General features: G+C 37.8%; 1 protein-coding gene and 1 long non-coding RNA gene across 13 annotated transcripts in view; one reads left to right on the forward strand and one right to left on the reverse strand.

Annotated features, from left to right (window-relative positions):
- Window positions 1-22,201, reverse strand: part of RAPGEF2 (Rap guanine nucleotide exchange factor 2) — a 148,689-nt gene that overhangs the window by 4,338 nt on the left and 122,150 nt on the right. For 7 of the 12 annotated variants that reach the window (XR_014568046.1, XR_014568047.1, XR_014568048.1 and 4 more), the window contains 16 exons: window positions 21,273-21,380; window positions 20,977-21,180; window positions 20,759-20,867; window positions 19,460-19,706; window positions 18,714-18,871; window positions 15,422-15,662; window positions 14,883-15,266; window positions 11,780-11,991; window positions 11,534-11,657; window positions 9,881-9,904; window positions 7,764-7,987; window positions 7,117-7,302; window positions 5,817-5,969; window positions 4,555-4,780; window positions 2,895-3,454; window positions 335-640 (listed from right to left, as the gene is read on the reverse strand). Coding sequence is in view for 8 of the 12 variants with exons in the window: in XM_083755300.1 (XP_083611426.1) it covers window positions 335-640; window positions 2,895-3,454; window positions 4,555-4,780; window positions 5,817-5,969; window positions 7,117-7,302; window positions 7,764-7,987; window positions 9,881-9,904; window positions 11,534-11,657; window positions 11,780-11,991; window positions 14,883-15,266; window positions 15,422-15,662; window positions 18,714-18,871; window positions 19,460-19,706; window positions 20,759-20,867; window positions 20,977-21,180; window positions 21,273-21,380 (3,466 nt within the window). In the remaining 4 variants the exon portion in view is untranslated. The remainder of the gene's footprint in view (window positions 1-334; window positions 641-2,894; window positions 3,455-4,554; window positions 4,781-5,816; window positions 5,970-7,116; window positions 7,303-7,763; window positions 7,988-9,880; window positions 9,905-11,533; window positions 11,658-11,779; window positions 11,992-14,882; window positions 15,267-15,421; window positions 15,663-18,713; window positions 18,872-19,459; window positions 19,707-20,758; window positions 20,868-20,976; window positions 21,181-21,272; window positions 21,381-22,201) is intronic. The other 5 variants (XR_014568045.1, XM_083755303.1, XM_083755302.1 and 2 more) reach the window with 3 other exon arrangements.
- Window positions 7,970-10,121, forward strand: LOC310852527. Its single transcript, XR_014568210.1, has 4 exons — window positions 7,970-8,110; window positions 9,057-9,146; window positions 9,703-9,815; window positions 9,912-10,121. It is a non-coding gene; the product is annotated as an uncharacterized lncRNA (long non-coding RNA).

Consider the following 22,201-nt stretch of genomic DNA (forward strand, 5'->3'; position numbering starts at 1 on the left):
TGTGCTGCAGAGGAAGTGCAAACTTTACAGCTTTTTAGTCTACAAAGTATTTGAAGACATCTTGGATTTTACACCAAAAGAAGAATTCTGCCCATAGAAAATCCTCCCTCTCAGAACCAAGATATACACCACATAAAAACAATCAATAAATGATTGGATGAGCTGCCAGCACTTCCGACATATGAACAAGAAACAAAGCCAGAAACACTTCTGAGCTCAGGGCTGGATAAAAGTACATGCCCTCTCTTGCACCTGCATAACTGTTCTGGATGCAAAAGCACTTATGGAAACGAACCCTTAACTTATTATTTTCAAAATGTTATAAGATGTTTACCATCCTCCTCTGTGGAAAACCCTTGAGACTGATAGTGAACCAGATGTGGGTCTGACTCATTTGGTTTGTGCCACTGAGGTTTGCCCACAGGCCTGCTAGATGGAGGACCCTGCGGTTGCTGCTGTGAAGCTGAAGTCCCAGGGGCTTCACTTGACCGTGCCACCATCCTAGACCTCTGAAGTGCCACGTTGTAATCCGGAGGTTTTCGGGCTGGGTGGGAAACTCCTTCAGCAAAGTCAGCAATAGGTATTCCTACATAACCAGGCGGGGTTGGTGGTGGTTCACGATAGCGGCCCTCTTTTCGAGCTGCAGTAAAATAGTGCATCATCAGCAATGATAATCATTTACATATATTTGTTACAACTACTATCTATGCCTGTACTTAGTTCTATTATGTCATAATCTTGGTAGCTCTGATGTGCTTCCAAGGGAGTTGAACAACTTGGCATTAAAAACAACCACAGTATGGACATGAGGCAGCCCAAAAGTAAAGGCATTTACATTTCACTGAGTCCAAATGGGAGTTGAGCACATTGTTAAAACTTTCCCATTCAAATCAATGGAATCTAAAACTGTTTAATTCTGGCTGGATTATACAGGCACAGCCATACCAAATACCTATACACCTACATTATTAATTTTATATATATTATGCAATTAAAAACATAGACATAAGCAAAGCTACAAAGAAAAACAAGTGAAATAGAAGATAACTAATACAAAACCTGAGCCAATTATAGAAAGCAGCTTGTGATAACACTTAAATTATGTATATAGGGCATGGTGACATCTTGAAAAAGAATCTCAAACTTAGATTTGTAAAGAACACAGTTGATAAAAAGACACTGTGAAGCATAGACAATATATGACTGTGCTTTCATCTTCTAGCAAAAAAAGAGAAATAGCACTAACCCACTTTGCATATTGAAGTATATACAGTTCTCTCACTTGAGGTGATATTCTGACAAGATTCATGTTTTGCCTAATTCTCTCAGCATAGTTAAATAAAAATAAAAAGTATTTATAGTTCAAATAATATTGTGCTCAGGTTCAGAGTTCTGTACTCCTTCCTTACGCATCATTAATATACTTTTAAATGCCTATATTTTCTTTCCAATGTCTATATTTTCTTTCCAAAAAGAAGTTATCCAAGATGGTTCACAAAACAACATAAAGAATAAATACATGAATTAGCTGTAATAAGTGAGAAGGAATCTTAAAATCCAGGAAGTAAAATATTTAAGATAAGCCAAAGAAATGTGCTCCCTATTATTGGGGGGGGGGGGTGGCAAAAATACACAACGACTTAAAAGTGAGGGCAGGAAGATCATTATGTGATCATGTAATCGTGTAGCCCAGGGATGTGAATTTCAGGACAAGGGACTAAATGCAGTCCTTTGGACCACTCTAGTCGACCCTTGGCCACACACCTCACTGGTTCTGCTCCATACCCATCCTCTGAATGCCTTTTCCTGGTTGGAATATGAACTGTGATCATGTTTCTTGCTTGCCAAAATGGAGGATGGAGAGAAATCTCTCTGTCTGCATCTGCATGCATACATGTTTGTGTAAAAATGAAGTAGCCACTGTTATTGATTACTGAATCATTTTGGTTTGTGCATATAACTGATGAGTGCTCGAAACGTCACAGAGAAAGAATAGTGTGAAGTCAAGAATATATCCCAGGGACTGCCAGTCTGTTTAGCCAGTGTCAGGGGGACATTTACCCTTTCCCATATTTCTGTTGAAGGTTGTGGGGTTCCCCTTGTCATTCTACACACAAAAATCTGTGACATATACAAACTGGCATAAAAAAGTGTGCTGTCAGGAAAGAAACATAGGAAACAGTCTGCATTTCCTAAGGCAGGTTATTTGCCCATCCAGTTCAGTTTTATTGCTAACTGGCAGCAGCTCTCCAGGGTTTCAGACAGGAGTCTTTTGTCAGCCCAGAAGATGCCGACAACTGAACCTGGACCTTTTGCATGCAATGCAGTGCTCCACTCCAGATCTACAGCCCTTTCCCATTTATATCCTGAAATCCTATAGCAAGATTTATTCAAATCCTTTCATCTCCTGCTCTGTAACACCAGCATCTTCACCTTTTTATATCCCTAGACAAGTTTAAATCTGCATTAGTGATTAAGGCATAGAAGAAAATTGTGCTAAACAACTGCATGGAGGTATAGGGCAAAGCACACTAGGGCTATATTACTAACATACACACAGAGAGAAAACTGTACCCTCATATTAGAAGACATTGGCCTAAGCATGTTAACAAACTAGAAAGCAAAAGAAAACAAGAGTTTATGTTAATGACTGAAATGTGGGCAGTTCTGAGGCAAGATAAAAAAAAAGTAACTAAAAAATAACAATGGAATATCTGCAGGAGGAAGCATCACTTCAGCACAAAAGGCTTTACTGAAAAAGCAAAACACAAGTTAAGACTATGAGCTGGCTATATGTTTTGCTTAAAAAAAGATTAAGGAAAAATATTTGTAAAATAAATTCATATTTATAGCAAATATGTAGGATACTTTGTGGTAGACAAAGGTAAACTTACCAATAAGACCCTTTGTATTACTTGTTGACACAGCTATATGAGCTGGCATGGGAACTGGCTTTGAATCCTCTGCTGTCATAGATGTTATGCTACTGGTTTCAGCTTCAATTGACACATCCTTCCCACCCCTCCGTTTTATGGTACCTGTATCACCTTCAGAGTCCTCTCCCCAGTAGCCTGTGGAGGATGCCCAGCTTGCTCTGGACTGTGCTTGATCAAGGCCCTCCCTACCTTGACTCTGCCTGCCATACTTTGTGCCATGATCGGAGAACATCATCGGGTCCATGTGGCTGCCTGAGGCCCACAGTCCTGCCCCATCGCCTGAACTATCGAAATGAGCATGTCCAAAAGGAAGAATCTCCCAACTTCGCTGGTGCTGTATTGTCTGTATGTTGTCATGGGAACCACTTGAACAAGAAGTCCAGCTGCCACGGCCACTATCCGCTGCATCAAGTGATGCTCGATCTCCCTGATCCTGTGACAGCTCTTCAGTGCTAGGAGAAGAAAGCATGGTTGCCCCAGCATACAAGCCTCTGTTCTCTGACAGTGGTGGGTAGTAGCTAGAAGAACACAGGAACAAAATAATTAATAGGCATAAAGCAACAATGTTGCCACTAGCAATTAGAATATCAAACCGCAGTAACAATTTGCACAAAGCATTTTGTTCAATTTGTAGTACAGAACAGTTAACTCTAAAGACGTCTGTGCTCAAATTCACATGCTTCAATAGCTGTCAAATATACGTCTAATGAAATTATTGTGATATTGTGCACCAACTGAACACTAGATCAGAAGTGTCATTGGGTGTTTTTCAAAGATTTTTCAAATTGTGAATCTGGTAAGAGTATTAGGAGCATGCATTTTTCCCATTCTTCCCCTAAAATCTCTTGGAGATGCAGGTATATCATCTAATACTTATCAAAATAATTGGGGAAAAGATTTAGGACATTAGTCACTAAACACTATCTGGAATTGGATATGACAAAAATGTCCCTCAACAAAAAATCAGTGTACATTTAAATGAAACTTTTTACAAGTTCATTTTTCATTGGTGCTTAGAGGTCTCTTGGTGTCTTAAATGGTGAATTCAGCCCTTTAATATTTAGTGAAAGAATTTGCATTGTATTCATTCTGTGGTAGTTGAAATATCTGGGTGCATATTAGCTAGGATTTTAAACAGATTTCCAATTAAATGTCTCTCCTATCCTGTAAGTTGCAGCTTCTTTTAAACTAATAAATGTAACTGAGATTTCTCTCAAGCATTCACTAAACACCAACTCAAAAACTCGGGACCATTCTATTTTTAGATCCTATTCTAAAAGACACCTCAGTCCAAGCTGATCAAAGTTTGTACAAATGTATATAATTACACAAGCGTTCTTTTAAGAACACTACTAGGTTTCTCCTCACCATTCCTTCTGGAAGACCCCTACATTTTAAAATAAATAACAGGATATTTTGGAAAGATTGGGACAAGAAAGCATTATGCATTATGGGACACAGGTTTGCAGTGCTTTGCTTTTCCTTTAAAGGCAGAGTCACTCAAGTGATGCCTTGTAACAGAATCCATGTTCCTAAAATCTGCTCATGAGATAAAAAACATCTACAGCTCTAGAGTAGGCTTTTAATAAATGTAATTACACTGATATGTACTACCTACCCTATACTGTACTGATCTGGTTCAATTATGGCTCTTCGGTCAATCCTGCCCACTCCAAGATTAGTCTCCACAATGCTGACGGAGTGCCTCTGTCTCCTGTCATCATGTAGTGATACTGGCATGGAGTCAAATGAAGAATTGCTGACAATGCTGGATCTGGAAGAAATTTCACTGTGACCAGAGTCTGAAAAGTTATCCACGGTACCACTGGGAGCCAGAGTATAACCTGTACAGGGAAAAGTGATTATAACCATTTTCATCATAAAATTTTCAGCATTTGTATAAATATTCAAATTATGCAGCCCCTGTACCAAAATTACTTTTTAAATTGTTGTTGTTTTAAATCTGAGAACAAATAATTTATAAGGGGGTATTTATAGTATCATCTTATTTTTAAGAGAGAATTTGGGGAGAGAAAACATTAACAGAGGATAATTTAAAGATATAAAAAAAATACTTGCAGTTTCAATATCTAACTAACATGATTCAAATAGGTTCTACACTGTATGCCTTTGCCATCCATTGGGATAGAATTTGAATAGAGAAAACCAACCGTATCCCTGGACAAAGCCCACAGCAATCCAATTATAGGAATCTAATTTTGCTTAAAGTGAAATAAATTTGGGGGATGGGGCGTGCTGCCACACATATGAACAATAGTAAACATGCCTGGTTCCACAGCCAGGATTGATGCATATGGGAAACATAAATGTGGTCTCATTTGTAAAGGAAGCTTCATCATAATTCCAAAAAGAAAATACTTTGCATGAAGATTTTTATTCCACACAAATTGTCTTCATCGTGATACCCATATACATTTCTACCCATCCTTGATACTGTGGGAGGCTGCACACATGAATAGTTTCAGCAAATAGGGCTGAACAACTAATATTTAACAACATTATGGTTCTTGGCACTTGGATATGTGGATCGTTAGGCTACTTTATCTCCTTCCCCAACTGCATCTGGGAAGGCAGGAACATAGGTTGTGCTGAGTTAGGCTGCAGGTTCATTTAGCTCAGTATGCCTACACTCAGTATTGACTTGTACTCAGTATTGACTTGCATCAGGATTTCTGACAAAAAATGCTCTAGCTTGCATACTTAGAATGTGACAACTTTGTGCTTTTAGAAAATGTCTGCCCATGCTAAACCACAACTGACTACATATTTGGCATCTTAACTAGGTTCAAACAGTTATCACTAACAATTACAAGAGAGGAGAACTTGTGAGAGGTGAGGAGTATTTAGACCCTGGCATACTTTTCCTTGGAGAGCTCTGTGGCGAGGTGGGAGGAGAAGATAACTGTGAAGACGCATTTGAAATTGTGTCCTCTGCTTGTTTCTTATGACGATCCAAGCTTCCCTCTTCAGAGAGTGAAAGAATTTTCTTTAAAGCTTGTGGAGAGTTTATGCCTTCAATAAAGAAGAAATAACACATCTGATATAAATGCATGCACTTTTTCTTGCATATTCAAATGAGGCCATTCCATGGACCACTGATACTACCATTACTATGATATTTTAGCCCACCCTTCTTTTGCAGATCTGAAGGCAGTGTACATTACACGCCCACATTTATTATCACAACCCCCAGTAAGGTTATACTCCAGCCACTCTCCACACCAACGTACAATTTATTCTAAGAAAATTATATGCAATTAATAAAAACAAATTTAAACATAACTATTCAGCCCAAGTAAAATGTTGATTAGACCAATGTTTCTGTTTTACATTCACTTGGAAAATGTGTTTGGTTCTTAGTTCTCAGCCATTCATGGGAAAAAAATTGACTACAGCTAGTATCCCAGGTTATCTCCTCCCTCAGGCCTGCAACTGAGACAGAAACCTGCAGCTTAAACATGTCTGAAGTGCCATTAAATTTAGAAGGTAAATGGCTACCTCACTGTTTCCATGGTGTTATATATATAAAATCTATGTCTTCAAAGTAAGTATAAATGAAAAGTAGAGTTAAAGAAAATATAGACTCAACAGACATTGATCACAATATCAGGAACCATGGTTAAAATTGGATAGGTGTAAAAATGTGCAGTGGATGTCATCTGCTTCAGAGTGCTGTCAAGACTGGGCTTGCATTAGCAGACCCCAACATAGGAAGAAGAGGAAGATTGCTGGGGACTAGAATCAGAGGTGGGAGGGAGGGGCTCTCTAGCAACTGTCAGCTCCCTTAGCACACTACAGTTCCCAGGATTCTTTGGGGGAGGAATGACTTTTTAAAGTGGGATGATACTGCGTTAAATGCAAACTATAGATGAGACTTTCGTGTGATCTCTAACATTGATTCTGTTACACTTTTTAACTGAACCTTCCATTTCCAAAACACAACAGTAATAACAATGTATTAGAACCTGTGTTTTCTGCACCTTTGCTTGCAGTTGCTCAAGATGCATACCTGTCATTTGTGAAAATACAATCCTAAAACATGTAACTTCCACTAGTAATTTGAAAACATTGTGTGTGTTTTAATGCTCTTGAGAATTTGTTTAACCATTATTAACATAAAATTGTTTTTCTACTGAACAGAACAACCCGCAATACTTACCAAAGGGTGGAAGGTCTTTGACTGGTACTTTCTTACGAGAGGGATAAAGTGATACAGCAGGGACCTGCAGTGCTTGGTTTGCTTTGTGCTGCTGTTGCTGCTGCACTTTCTGCTGGATCCCTGACCTATGTGCGACTGGGGATGTTTCAGGTTTTCCAGACCGTTTTTCCCCTGGAGTCTTGGGTACTTTAAATAAAAAGCAGAATTAAGATTACAGTTAAGACTACCTGAAGAGTACTTGATTTTATATTAAACGGTGTCCGGAAGAATGATCAGTGATGGAAAAGAGATACCCTCTCTTGGTTGAAAAACCTTGGAATTCTTTAGTCCTCTCATTCAGCTGTAATATACTACCACAAACTATAGTAAAATGATGCCCTAATCAGCAGTTGGAGAGCCAATTAGGTAATGTATGCCATTTAAGAAACAAGTACCACATATGCCAACTGTAATATTGTCTACAATTTGCAGTGGCATGGAATAACTTGTTTTCTAGTGATCAGCTTGATTAGAAACACATACTTCTCTCAATGATGCTGTGGCCAAGCCTAAGCCTGAGGGACAGTTAAGCTGTAGGCTAAATAAAGATAAATTAACAGCTCATTTGCCATGACTGAGGTGCACACCCAACTAAGAAAAATGCTCACATGTATTGCTGGCTGGTTCACATTGTAGAGAGAGTGCCTGAAGGCTCTCTTCATCCATTTCCAGATCCAAATTGGAGAGATACTGCTTGACTTTCCGAGCCATCTGAGCATCTTCATATAGCTTTTTGGCATTGAGGAAGGAGCTGCGGCGGACCCGCTTTTTATGTCCACCTGTTTGTGCAACATCAAGGACTGCTGCATTTGTACTGCCTTGACTGAGAGACCTGGGGTGAAGAAAGACAAGATGACATGTAACTTAGCTCATCGCTGCATCCTTCAATGACTTGAAACATGCAAAGGTCTGCATGAATGTCAGTCTATGGTCAAAGCTTACATGCCTCATTCAAGTAAGTCATACAGCTACAATAGGAAAAGGGTAAAAATAAAGAACAACAATCAGTTGCAATTGTGAATATGGATTCATTAAAGTCAGCCCCTGAGAATGACTCTGCTCCAAGTATGAAATTCCATGTCATTGGGAAAATGGTTAAACTCTCTCCCAGTAGCCTTGAGTATTACAAGGACAGAAATATTAAGGCAGGCTCATGCAGCATGGTGTCTCAGACCAGTAAACAGTGGTCAAGCCTCCTGAAACTCAAAATCCACTACTCTCAAAATCAGGCAGGAAATGTCCACTTTGTACTTTTCAGGTGTCTCTATTAAAACACTTAATTCCATCTGCAATGTGCCAAAAAGTCTACTGCATTTTCATTTCCCCACTTCCCTCTCCTTAAAAAGGACTTCATGTTAAATAAAAACGTTCAATTAGTTAATGAGGAAGCATGCAAATTTGGATGTGTTTATGTATGGGAGCTATTTTGCTTCTAATATGTTAACAGCAATAATGAAGGCTGGTTTGTAGAAAGAAAATTTAGTTAGTTGAGCTGTTAAAAATCACAACATTGGAATAAAATTTGTGGATTTGGATGGTTCTATTAACTTGTATAAATTTACTGCTTATTTTTATCTGAACCACCATCATGTAACCCCATTTTGGTATACTCTTCCCATTAAGACTGGTTATTTATGTACATATGTTAGGGATAATGCAAGCTGAGAGGCTAATCTGCATAACAGCCAGCCATTGTGCACATTCATCATGACTCATGGAGAATGTGCACCTCAACTGTCCATAAAGATAAAATTGTGCATATTTCCTGGCCGATATGCGTACTCTCAAAAACATGCCTCATTTTTCTCAGCATCATTTTTTACATTCTTTGAGCAATATGCATGTTATCCTGTCACTAGATATACTCTACAATAGTATGTCCTCTTTTCCATGCTGCTCAGCTGTTCTGCACAACCAACTGACTCTGGCATCTCTTCTCCACAACCCAGCTGTTTCCCCACTGTTCAGCGATGTTAATGGATACATGGGAGGTGAGTGTATGCAAATGGACTGGGAGCTGAGGGGTGTATGTGTTAATTCATTCACACAGACGTTCCCAGTGTCTTTATGCAGGATGGAAAGACAGGTAGAAGTAGAGGGGTGTGTGTGTGTGTGTGTGTGTGTGTGAGAGAGAGAGAGAGAGAGAGAGAGAGAGAGAGAGAGAGAGAGAACCACCCACACTTTATTCCTTACACCTTACACTCTTATGCATCCAAACACATATATTGTTGTATATATGTATGTAGTGCTTGTGTTGGAACAGTGTCCCCTGTGAATTCTGTGTGAATATTCCCAAAGAATGTGGGGAAAAACCTGTCATGATATGCACATTCCTTGAGGTCTGCTAGAGAATATGTATACTTGCTGGATAATGTACAAAATGTTGTTGAGATATGCTTATTCCTTAAGACCACATAGAAAAATCTTTTGCATGGACAAATTATGTCCACTCAACTCACATTATCCCTAACATATATGAGGCAATTTTATGAATTCTAGATCAAACCAATGAATCTCACTGCTTTGCACTTCTTTAACGTTTCACAGCTCTTGGGTTTATAACCTTAAGCAAAAGCAGCACTGGATTAAATCTGATGCAGGTACAGAAAGGTTAACAAAAGGAGGAAAATGACAGAGCACCAGAAAATTAAGGGAAGCAGGTAGGAAACAATGCAGATTTTCAGAAAAGGAAGTTTGTCTGTAGGTGTTCTCTCCAACCACTTACCCCAAACTCCTCCACTTCTTCTTCCTGCAAGTGAGAGCCATGAGTATTGAAGCATGGATTTAAGGAAGAGACAGAGAGATTATAAGCTCAGAAAGAAAGGATCAGACTTCAGGACAAGCAGTACCAGAAAGCCCAGAACAGCCTTCTCTCAATCAGTCAGCATAATACATTAAATAGGTGTCTATAGAGTGCCCATAAGATTAAAGCTCATTTCACATTCAACTGAATTCACCTTGGATTACTTACACCTTTAGCGTAAAATAGTGTTCTAAAATCTGGAGTGAATTTTGTTTCTGTCCTCTTTCTGCTTTTCAGCTTTCACATAATATAATTTCCTTTTAAAACATTTATTCATTCAATATGCATTTCCTATACATTGAACCAAAGGGGATATTTTAACTATCCCAACTGATTCAATGCAAACTCTGCTTATATCTATTTTATCTAAGTAAGAATAAGACTAGTGATTAAATATCTATTATTTCTCTTGTTCTCCATGACCTTTAAACAATGAACGTAACATAAATTACGCAATGACAGGCAAGAGCCATTTCCATCTGTACTGCCTTTTCCTGATGGGGGCATTTGATTGGTTGCAACACTTACCCACCCCTGTGAATCAGTTAATTTGCACAACATTATAATTACAGACCAGACAAGAGGGGAAATGTATTACTTGAATATTTCTTAAAACTCAAAACTTGCAAAACAATGGCTTCAGTATAGCAAGTGTATGCGTCATAATTATTATAATAGTTTAAGTTATACTATGAGATTTCTGAAGCATTCTTCAACACTGAACTCTTGAACTGCTTTTCTTGTTAATTGCTTTTTGGGGAAAGGTCTGTAGCTCAGTGGTAGATCATCTGCTTTGCATGCAGAAAGCCCCAGGTCCAATCCTTGGCACTGACAGGCAGGGTTGGGAAGAGAGCCCTGCCTAAAATACTGGACAGCCACTGCTAGTCAGTGTAGGCAGTTCTAAGCTAGATAGACCAATGGTCTGACTCATACTGAGGCAGCCTCCTATGTGTTCATATGAGTTTAAAAGGAAACATGGTTATCTTATTTAGAACTCACTATTGGCACAAAAGCCCAAATAACTTGTAATGCAAGAACAAAATACATATCTAAGATCAAAACAAATCTCATGTATGTTTGTGTTTGAATTCATTTGTGTTAGCAGTATATTTGTAATAGTAGAATATCCTTCATGAATGCACATATGTAGAAATCAAACAAAACCATTGTAAGAAAAAGTGTTGCGTAGAATGGTGAGGAAGAATCAAATTCTGGGTAAAAAGCAAGCAGGGTCTACTTGCTATGATTGGGCAATGCTCATTTGTCATGAACTTTAGGAAGCTTGGCGTAGATATCAAGAAGACAACACAGATGAAATGTGTTACTCATCTTGCTGAAAAGACAACTGCTTACTTTCAGGCTGATATATAAAGAGAATATCTGATTGCTGTCAAATAACTTGCAGCTAATTAGCTGGAGAAATAAAGACAATTCTATGTCTTACCCTTGTTCTCTGAATGCAAGCATTAAACATTAGCCAAGTATAAAGTATGTATCTGTAACACAAGACAATCTTAGCTCAATGGTTTTTATTTCACACTTCAAGTGCGTTAGTCTTTGGTCAAAAGAACTCACCTAGTCCTGAACATTAAAGCAGGATCCATGTTAACAGAAGCCATTCGACCCACATGGCGAATCTCTTTTGCGATCATTCGTAATTTCTCAAAATTGACCAAACCTTCCACTTTGGAATCATTTCCTACATTGCCAAAAGAATGATAGGCAATAACTATAGTACTCTGCCATTGGTCAGTGAAAGTAAAAACACACATGTTGCCATCACCAAAGATAACATACAGAAAAAACACTTGCAACATTTACCTTCATGGAGGAACGTAAGGTCCTTTTTGATTACAGGGAACAATGGAATAATAGGAGGCTGTAGATTTTGGCTATTCAGGACATTGCGATATTTTGCCATGTTCCTAGATGGATCAAATAAATCCTGAAGATCTTGAAACAATTTTTCATATTTGCTTGGAAGTTTTTCCCAAGTGGTTCGTAGTCTTGCAACTGGAGCTAAGTTTAGGCCACTAAAGAATGAATTTTAAAAGATGTTGAGGGTTTTAATCTCTGTTCAAAATGAAACCTGCATTAGCAGCATCCTAAACATATGTTCCTGTATACAATCTTCTGAAGTAAAACTAAATGCATATCATATCATATCATATTTAGCAACTGACAAATGTAGACACTGGTAAACAAAAACACTGCTTTCAGAGATTATGCACCATAAAATTGTAGGTCTTTTCTGAACTGCAATGTTCAAGCAATATTTGTGAGTTGAAGAATCATCAAAAGATTATGGTAAGCAGTGGTATGGCTTTCCTGTCTTACCAAAAGTGTTCTCAGATCTATTACAACATTGCTTTCCAAACTCTGTTGGAGCAACAGACACTTCTATAAACAAGGACCATTTTTAGTACAAAGATGTGGCTATGATGATCAGTAAGTGTTTGTTACTGCCAGATGGAAGTATTGTAATGAGTAATACAGTAAAGTCTATTCAGAAACTGCAGCTGTAAAATGCTGTGAGTCATTCCCTTAGTATACTAGCAAAAGAAGCATGTTATTACCAGAGGTTTAGAAGAGACACAACCAGCTCATTTGGATGCACTGGTGATATTGATTATAAAAGCCCTCTGTTGTCCGAGACACAGATATCTGACATTCAGTCTTGCTTTCCATAGTTAGTTGAAATGGTCAACAAAAATGTCTGAAGTCAATGATCCTAACATTAAATGTTTTAGAGCTGCAAACAAATTTTTACAGAGGCCACCAACTATCAAATCTACTTTTCTTTCTCAGATGCCTTAATCTTACTGCCCTTCACAACAAATATTAGTTTCCCTTTTCATTAATTATTTTTATCTGGAGCACTGGTGCCTGAGATTATTGACCACCTTTGATCCCCAAATCAAGTTTCATCAAGTATATTAGCAGAATAAGTTACAGTAATTTAACACAGAGGCATGAAATTTAACAAGGCATGAAAGTGACCAGTTTCAAATCCAGGCAGACAATGTAACTTATTTTACTTAATTTGAGTTGTTTAAAAGAATTCCTGGGTTGGAACTCTATCAATAATGCCCCCAAATCACAGGGTTCCATGCCCAGTCTTTTCTAAATTGATGCCAAATATAACTTTCCGAAATCACTGTCACCCATAGTGAAAAGGCAAAGGAGCATCAGCACTGTAAGAAAAGTGGGCGTCCTGAGTGTACTGATTAAAAATCCCTATCTTGCCTATGTTCACATATCAGACTACAGGAAGGTTTAGTAGAAATGCCATGAAGTTGTAGAGTGAGGAGTGCTTGAGAGAGGGATTTCGGTCTGTGAGGCGGATTCTGTCAGGAGGGTTCGTTCTGACAGTTGGTAGAGCTGAGGAGAACCGAGAACTCTCAGTATATGCTCTAAAGTTTCTGAATCGCAGAACACTGTTAAAATAGAAAAGGCACAGTCTCCCATGGTGTTTACAGGAAAAAGGGTCCTCAGAGGGAATACTCTGACATGAAAGGGCAGTAGTGATTCCCAGGCCAAAGAGGATTTGGGGGTCTGTAAGGAAACAGTCCAGTTAAAATCCTAAATTCCTGAAGTGTGTGTGGAAAAGTCTGATCTATGAAAGATGTGTAAAAGAAAGTAACCTTAAGCCTCAACAGCATACAGCCTATAACTTGAAACAGTATACGTTTTAATAAAAAGCAACAGCACTGTGCCATGAATAACCTCAGTTTGATATATTTCTGTGGAAGAAAAAGAACCAAAAACTCCTTGTTTACATCTATTATAATAAAGTTTGTTTGCAACCTGTTTTCCCCAAAGAAAAACCCACTGTCGCTTGTGATTCATTCTCTATTGGGGGAATTCACCTGAGGGAAGGGAAACTGAGGGCTGGCACAGCGGTGTCAGGGAGGGAAGAGTGCTGTTGCGTCGTCCCAGAAGTCCCTCTACATCGCCTGCTAGTTGCAAATGGTAATATGTCAAGACCAATGCTATCAATACTTGCTGAAAATGCTAATAAATGCAACAAAGCAAAGGTTTCCTTACCAAGGAAGCCTTCAAATACAGTCTAGGGATTGTAATTGCATTCAAAAGCTGAAAAGCAGGCTCACATGAGGCCTAAACAACAACCAAATGTGCTTCATACAAAGTGACAATCTGTTTTGAAACGACCCTTTCAAAAGGAAGGTAACTGGAAAATTCAGAAGTGTACTTTTTGTGGGGGTAGGAAGGAGGAGAACCAAAGATTTAAGGCTACCTTGTACCACCAACAGTCTAACAATTAGCTTCTACTGCATTAAGTTAAAAACCTGTGTAACCTATAACTGGGATTTTGCATCCCAACATGCAAACCTTTTAAATAATACTAAATGAATTGGATTCATAAAGGACTGTGCAGTCTTTCACACATAAAACATGCTCCATGGTTGCATACTAAGTGGAAACAGAGATAGATAAATGACTTCTTTTGTAATTTTGCTTTTTCCAAGTCTGTTCCAAAGGATATTTTGATTTCTAGAGATAACAAATGCTTATAAAAATGACAAACACAACAAAGACTAATACATTTATAATGACACACGTGATCATGGAGTAGAGTCTACTTTCATCAGATATATCATTATGATGTTAGCAATGACAAGCTTGCAATGCTAATTTAAACAGCTTTTCATGGAAGAATCCTCTAGCCTTTCAACCAGTCTTGCTCTTTTTGGATTAGGATTTTGTCTAAAGCTGCTGCTGAGGACTGTTAAGTTAATGAAATACGACTATTGTAGTATTGAATTACTAATTCATAAAACAGTAAAATGTACACATAGTATTTTTCTTAAAATTTAGTATCATTATAAAGCAGCTATTTACACTTTACTTCTTATAAACTGTATGCAAAATCATTGGGGGGGGGTGATCTAGTCTTGTTTACCTTATTATTGCAAACATGGAGTTGAAGTTCTTGCATTCCCTGCAGTGCAATGCTATCTTAATGAAGTGCTTAATTATCTTCATCCTTTTCAGCTGGTTGGTTTCTCGCAGAATCTCAGATGCCACCCAAAAGGTTTCTTGGTTTATTACTTCTTCAAACTTTTTCAAGTTAGTACAGCTAGACTTAGATTTCAGTTTAAACAAGTCATCTATGTATTCTGTAGGTTCAATGTTACGGAACAGTTCAAAGTTACGCATAGAGAGTTGGGTTGCCACCTCAACAGTACTGAGTTGCAATAAAGAAATTTGGCTCTCTCTCAGCAATTCCTGAGCATCTTCATCTGAACACAAGGTTTCTGTCTCCATGTTGTTCTTCAGATAATACCTGGGAGAGGGGGGAAGAGGGAATAAAGTTTTCTAGAAATGAAAACACTAATATTAATGGAAAGCAAAGGTAGCTTGTTTAGAATTTAAAAATCAGTATATTTAAGAAGTACATTCAATTATATTCTGAGATGGCAGATGTTGTACGAGTCTCACCTTCCACTAAGCTGTATTCTGTCAGCAAGCTTGGAAAGTTGATCTGGAAGCCTCCTCTGCTTGATTACTCCCTCTGGAGTGACTGAAACTTCACATAAAGAATATGCATCTGGGGTGGTGGTTAGAGCAAATTCTCGGATTGCTTGAATAACCACTTCCTTTGCAGTTGTGTCCTTACTGATCATAATGTAGCGGCTTTGTTGGTCTGCCTTAAAAACCCTCAGAACCTGGTCTGGTAAATCTGTAGGGAGGGGGGGAAATCCTATTACAGCATATAAACCATATAATAGAGTAAAATTATTTATTTTTCAGTCAGTTTCTGAATAGGAACAGATACACACTTAATTTTCTTTAGTTGCCATCTTGCTCCTGTGAAACTGTTCTAGTCACTATCCTTCTTTTGGATCATCATTCTTTTTTCTGCCAATGATCAGAAGTCATTTCCAAGCAAAGCAAAATGGATCAACATGCTGGATTTCTGCCATAAACGTTTATAAATTGCTAACCACAAAGTATATAATCAGTGCATTCAGCTTTGATACTACTGACTGCATACTGACATGCTACTAAATTGCAGTTTATTCTTAAATGAATGAATCTCAAGCTTGCCCCTCCCTCCATTCCAATGGGGACATGAAAATAGAAAATAGAAAATTACAAACTGTATTTTTTTTATTAACCATAGTACACTGAACCAAGCCAACCTCAAATAGGAGAGGGCATGAGTGATTAAGTAACCTTCATTTTAAGTCATTATGAGCTCATAAACCAAAGTATGCCTGCCTCAGTAGTTGCCCTACAAGACACTCTAAATACTCATTAGTGCCTGTATGGCCCCAATTTTTTAGCTTGCTATATAATTTCCTGATGACTGGGTGGTGATGGACCTTTATTTCTTAGCACTTATCAAATATTATTGTTTCAAACTGAAAGGAAGGTGTCCAGGTCAACCAATAACTTAATGTTTCTTCAAAACTCTGTTTTTTGAAGTAATTATGTAAACAATCAAGAAAAGGTTGTGTCATCAGGTTTTTATCAATTATTCATCTGTCAACAAACACAAAAATTCAGTTTCCTTCCTTTCCTTCCTCTTAAAATACTGTATACGTTGGGTGATTGACAATGGCAATCTAGAAAAATGAAACAATTGAAACAAGGAACAGCAAAAGGGGAGAGGTTTATATTGGAGGTGAAATGGATGCCATAAGCAAGTTTATTTTTACTTATTGCGGTTAATCTCAAATAAAAAACGTAGCACTAGAAATCATAAAAATGTAGTATGATGTAAAGTATGGGTACAGATTTAACCCTTGCCCCAAATAAAGTCCCTTATTCCCCTGCTATTTTCACCTACGGGGTGGGGCAGGATCCATGTTTTGCAAAGCCACACACACAAACAAAACCCACAGCTGCCTTTTGTTGAAATGAAGCTGGCAGTTTCTGTTGTTTTTGCCTCCTACCTATTGTGTGAATGAGAACAGTAGGCTGTAGGAGAGAGCAGTGTTCAGCCCTCTCACCCGCTCTTTTCTTGCTGGTATCTGCACTAATAAACAAACCTCATCACACAATCAACTCTATTCCCCAGCAACAAGGGATAAAACCACATTATACCCGTTCACGTCCTTGCCTGCTCTCGATTATCCTCCCCAACGTCATCTTCAGTACCTCCCCCTTAGTTCTGTTGGCATGTTACCAAACCACTGGTTACCATTTCTACCAGTTCTCTCCCCCTTTCTTCCTAACTCCAGATGCATCACAGCTACATCTCAACCCACTGTGAAATTTAAGTGCAGATTAGGGTATATTTGAGGTCTGCTGGGGATTGCTTTCCTCCAAGTGGCTTCCCTGTAAGACTGAGATGGAATAGTTGACATGCATGATTCCACTTGTAGGTGTGTGAACCTCTTTATATCTTAATATATTAAACCTTTGCTCAACTAATTTGTAAAGACCCCTCTACCTGAACTGCACATTTCCTCTTAACAAATTCAACTAAGTAAAATGTAACCTCTAGTAAACATCTTACATAAGATTGCAACCTGAAGCTTACAGCAAGGCTGAAATAAAGGCAAGGCAATAATCTGTTCTCTGTTTTAAAATGCCAGTCTGGCAAGACACTGAAAAGGATATCAAAGCTTGGGTTTGACTTTTTCAACTTACAGAACAATTGTATAGGAAAATGTTATTGCAAGTTCATGATCTCTATTGCCATGAACATCCCCATACTGAAATGTTGATTTACAAATCCACTTAACACAGCAAGCATTTTTTTGTTCCTCCCTAAGCACTACTCAGCTCCTCCAAGCTCTACAGAACAGCAATTCTGACAGGTTGAATTCTTTCTGCTCTAGTACATTCGATTTCCTGAATGCCTCCCCCATCTCCAACACAGTCCAAAGTAACAAGAAAACTATTGAGACTGTACATTTTCTGAAACTTCAAGTATGCATTGTGGCTTAAGATTATAGCCCAACTTTCTTTAAAGCCCTCAAGGGAGCATTATACGTTAATGTTAAATAAATAGAGTACAAGAAGCCAATTCAAAAAAGAAAAATGCCTAGCAGTGTATACTGGAAGTGATTTTAATGAGCTTGTACCATTTTATTTGGTTGTAAACTGTCCCGGTATGTATATTTTTATGACAGGTGGTATAAAAAGGGTTTTCAATAGATAAAATAATAATACTAGTATGTAACCATCCACAAAGTAATATCACACAATATAGTTACTTCATTTCTCCTGTTTATAAATAAGCAATACTTTGTATACTGTTCACTAATACTGAATCTCTCTGCTTCTGAGAATCTATATGCCCACGTATCTTTCAGGCCTTTCATTAAATGTGAAGCTTATTGACCGCATGTGTCTCCTTATCAGTCTCCTAACTCCATGTTGGAGAAAATCATTTTCCTGTCTTATTACCTACACCCCACGACATATTCATTCAGAAACTCTACCTTGAATTGTTCTACTTAGTTTTGGCTGCTTCTCAACTATTTTCAGGTTCCAGGGACAACTACATCCATTTCCATTACCCCAGTCCTTTTAACATTGGTTTGCATGCCCTCACTCTCTGCACAGTGACAATGATAAATAAGTGCTAACTAATAATAATGGTACAAATGTATTACAGAGTATTTCAGTAGATCAGACTATTTATGTGTCCTAAAAAAGAAGAAGTATTTTTATGCAAAGCAGACATGGAAATCCCAACTCGAGGAACATAGTTTTTGTACCCACTTACACCTATCAGAAGTAGCCCAAAGGACACCCATGAAAATTTGAGGCTCACCTGGGGTTGTGTTGAAATCTAAGATGCGGTGATGTGACTGCATTAAGTCAGGATTGCTTGAAGACAGTGTTCCACTGACCGGCAGAGCAGGAGGAATGTGCTTGGTCTGCCTCAATCCCACAATGCTGTCATCCTGAGATTGGCCAATTCCAATATCGCTACGACGATGGGGAAAACAAAAGTATTTAGTGCTTTTATATTATCGTGACCTATATTGCTTTATTTCCCCCTGTATATCTGATTTCCACATAAGCCATTCATCTTACAGATTTTTAAAGTATAAGCATTGCTTTGGCAAACTTACTCAACAGTTTTTAACCAAAGCCATATTCACTAGTAAGGTACCAGCAAGATTGGAACCGTTACACCTAAATGTTGATTTATAAATAAAGCTCAGGATTTTGTTTTTAATATATGCAGAATACATGAAAGTATGTGATAAAATTTCCAGCAGCCCCGCCCCCTTTTTGGGGGAAAAGAAATGTTGATATATTTATTTTATTCTTCATGAACCATTTCTACACAGAGATTCAACTGGCTATTGGGTAATGGTATTATTTATTAAATTTATATCCTGCTCTTCCTCTCAATGGAGCCTAGGGCAACAAACAAGAGATAAAACAATAAAACATCTTAGAAACAATTCTAATACTGATGCAGATTTCAAGGCAATAACCAATACACTAAAACTATAGACTGAGTTGACATAATGGAAAACACTCTGCGGTGCTGTGCATCACACTCACTTGTATGGTTTCTGAGGCAAGATACTGATGCGGGTTTTGTCTAGTATCTTCTTGAGCTTGTTTCGCCCACCAACAGTGTTGGCTTTGCTCTTCTTGGTTACTTTTTCCAATCCTATCACCTGCTCCACATCAACTCCAAGATCTGGTATGGAATAACGGCTTGCTTTTTTAATATCACCAATTTTAGGAAGATGAGGAGCGCCGTTTCTTTTCTCCTCTGACAATCTTGTTAGAAGTTCCTTAAAAACTGCACAAAAGATGGAAAACACATAGAAAAATAAACTCAAAAGAAATACATCATACCTTTCTTGCACAGGCTATGAAAAGCAAAGTGGCATTTCACATTTGAATAGAATTCATGCTTGGACTTAACGATACTTCTAAAAATCTATTCCTGGGCATAGAATTAAGCCTCAAAATAAGTTGTTCACCTTATACCTAATAAAGAGTGTTTAAAAATCCATACACAGCTAAAGAGCAAGGGCACGTTTATGTCAGAAACAAGAAAAAAGCTATGGCATATTTCCTTCCAGAAGGTCAACTGAAATCCTACGGCAAGTCTAGGAAAGCCATAACACAATAGTTATGCAAGTTGTCTCACCGTATTCAGAGGAATGCTGCGAGGTACAAAGGTCTCTAAGAATGATTTTCCACGAACAGTTTTAGTAACTTTACACTGCTTCCAAAATCATTTCACACTAAGGGTCTTGGCTGTAGTTACTTTAGAAACATTATGCAAACATACATATTATGTTATGTATGAAGTTAAATTTCATTACTGCAATAGTCTTTTCTGACCTTAATCTTTCCTAAACTTCAAAAGGGAACATTTGTAATTTAAGATTACAATTCCCACTTAAGAGGAAGTAAACCCCACTGAACCAAGTTGGACAGCAAATAGATTCCATTTCTTATTATGATTTTTATCAGTTTTTTGCATTGTTATAAAATATTATAACATCTGCACATTTTGTTCTTATAAAGCAGTAACTATGAAGACTGAAACATTTATTGCAAGTGTGGATGTCTTGCTTTCTACCCTCAGTGAATCTTTTTCCACATCGACCTTGGAAATTCTGTTCTGCACAATTTAAAGATGTGTTCTGGAATGCACCGTAAAACATGGCCAATACTCATCTATGGTTGTGCATTGCAGAAAAAGATGGCAAGTTGTGAACAAGCTGTCTTTGTGCTTTTAAGGACAACCTGGTGAGGGTACTCCTGGTCTCATTGCAACACAATTCTAAAACTATTGCATTATAATAAAAGTTACACTTAAACCTATGGCTTTAAACTTACCAAATAAGTTAGTTTTCACAGTGATAGACAAATGTGTGTTATTTCGAAGAATTTCCATGGCTTTAGACAGCTGAATGTTTTCAAAATTTTGGCCATTTACCTCCAATATCTAGAAAGAGGAACAAAAGGATTGAATCCTGGCAATTCATAACGATGAGGAGTCTCCACTACAACTATTGGCATTCCAAGAACAACCTGATGAAATTTAATTTACATACCTGATCACCACGTTTCAAGCCTGCTTCAGTGGCTTTGCTACCTGAATCAACACTGTCAACAAAGATTCCAAATCCCTTTTCAGATCCTCCCAATAATAAGAAAGGCAAAGGGGCTTCCCGAGATGGCTTTGTTAATGTTATCATTCTTCGTTTAGCTTTAGCAGCACATGCAATATTTAACAGCCTCAGATGTCCACCCATTTTCTGTAGGGAGAGAATCCAGAGCCATTTGTTAGATGTAAAGTCACCTCAGTGTAGGACAGCAAGTCTCTTACTTTGCCAATAATAATCCATACCTCTCTTTCTAAATTGTTCTCAAATTCTTCCAGAAAACGAGTCATTGCAGAATCTCCCTCAAAATCATTGAAGTGATTGTTCACCCACAACAATACTACCCGTGTAACCTGAAAGAAACAATATAAATTCTTTATATAAATGTAGTTTTAAAACCCAAGGAAAACTATTTTTCAGCTGCTTTCTTATTTTAGACATTTCCCCAACACCATATACTTCAGTATCTAATCTAGTGACATTTTTTAAAAATTTCTAGAAGTCCACCAGGTTAAAAAAAAGAAAAGCAAGAAACTGGGTTTTAAACATAAAGCTTCACATTTGTACAAAATCCTTCATGTACTTCTTTTCAGAAAAGAGAAACCTGGTATCCTACGTTTTTACTACAGGAATTCTATGCAAATAAGAAACACCACCATACCACTTCATGAAACTATAGTGTTGAAATGGTAGCAATTTTAAAAAAATTGCTTCTGAAGCAGTAGGCTCCAAACAGTTAACTGTTATTACAAAAATAACGGATTAAAAAATAAATTTGGGTTACTTTTTCTTCTTTTTAAAAAAAGGCCTAAAGGCCATTTCCAATTTTGCATGTTTCTGTAACATGCTTTTTAGCTATGCTACCTTAGTTCAAAAGGAAAACTTTGCTCCTGCTGTGTCAGCAAACTGAGTCACTATCAGAAGCCACTATTCATTATATAGATTTTAATAACATGGAATCAATACAACTACCACTTCTATGCACTAACAAAACACCAAATTCAATGCAGTCTTTCGTTACAATGAGTTTAAAGAATCCATAAATAGACCTTGACAGGAACTGAAATTCCGACAATGTGCTGTTGAGAACCCGTTACCCTCCAAGTTTCTAGAATCCCTGTTCTGCTACAATGCCATAAATTTGAAAGTGACTGCTTGAATTCTTAGACCTAAC

Source organism: Podarcis gaigeae (genome assembly GCF_964106915.1).
Source record: "Podarcis gaigeae genome assembly, chromosome: 9".
In the NCBI taxonomy this organism is placed as follows: domain Eukaryota; kingdom Metazoa; phylum Chordata; class Lepidosauria; order Squamata; family Lacertidae; genus Podarcis; species Podarcis gaigeae.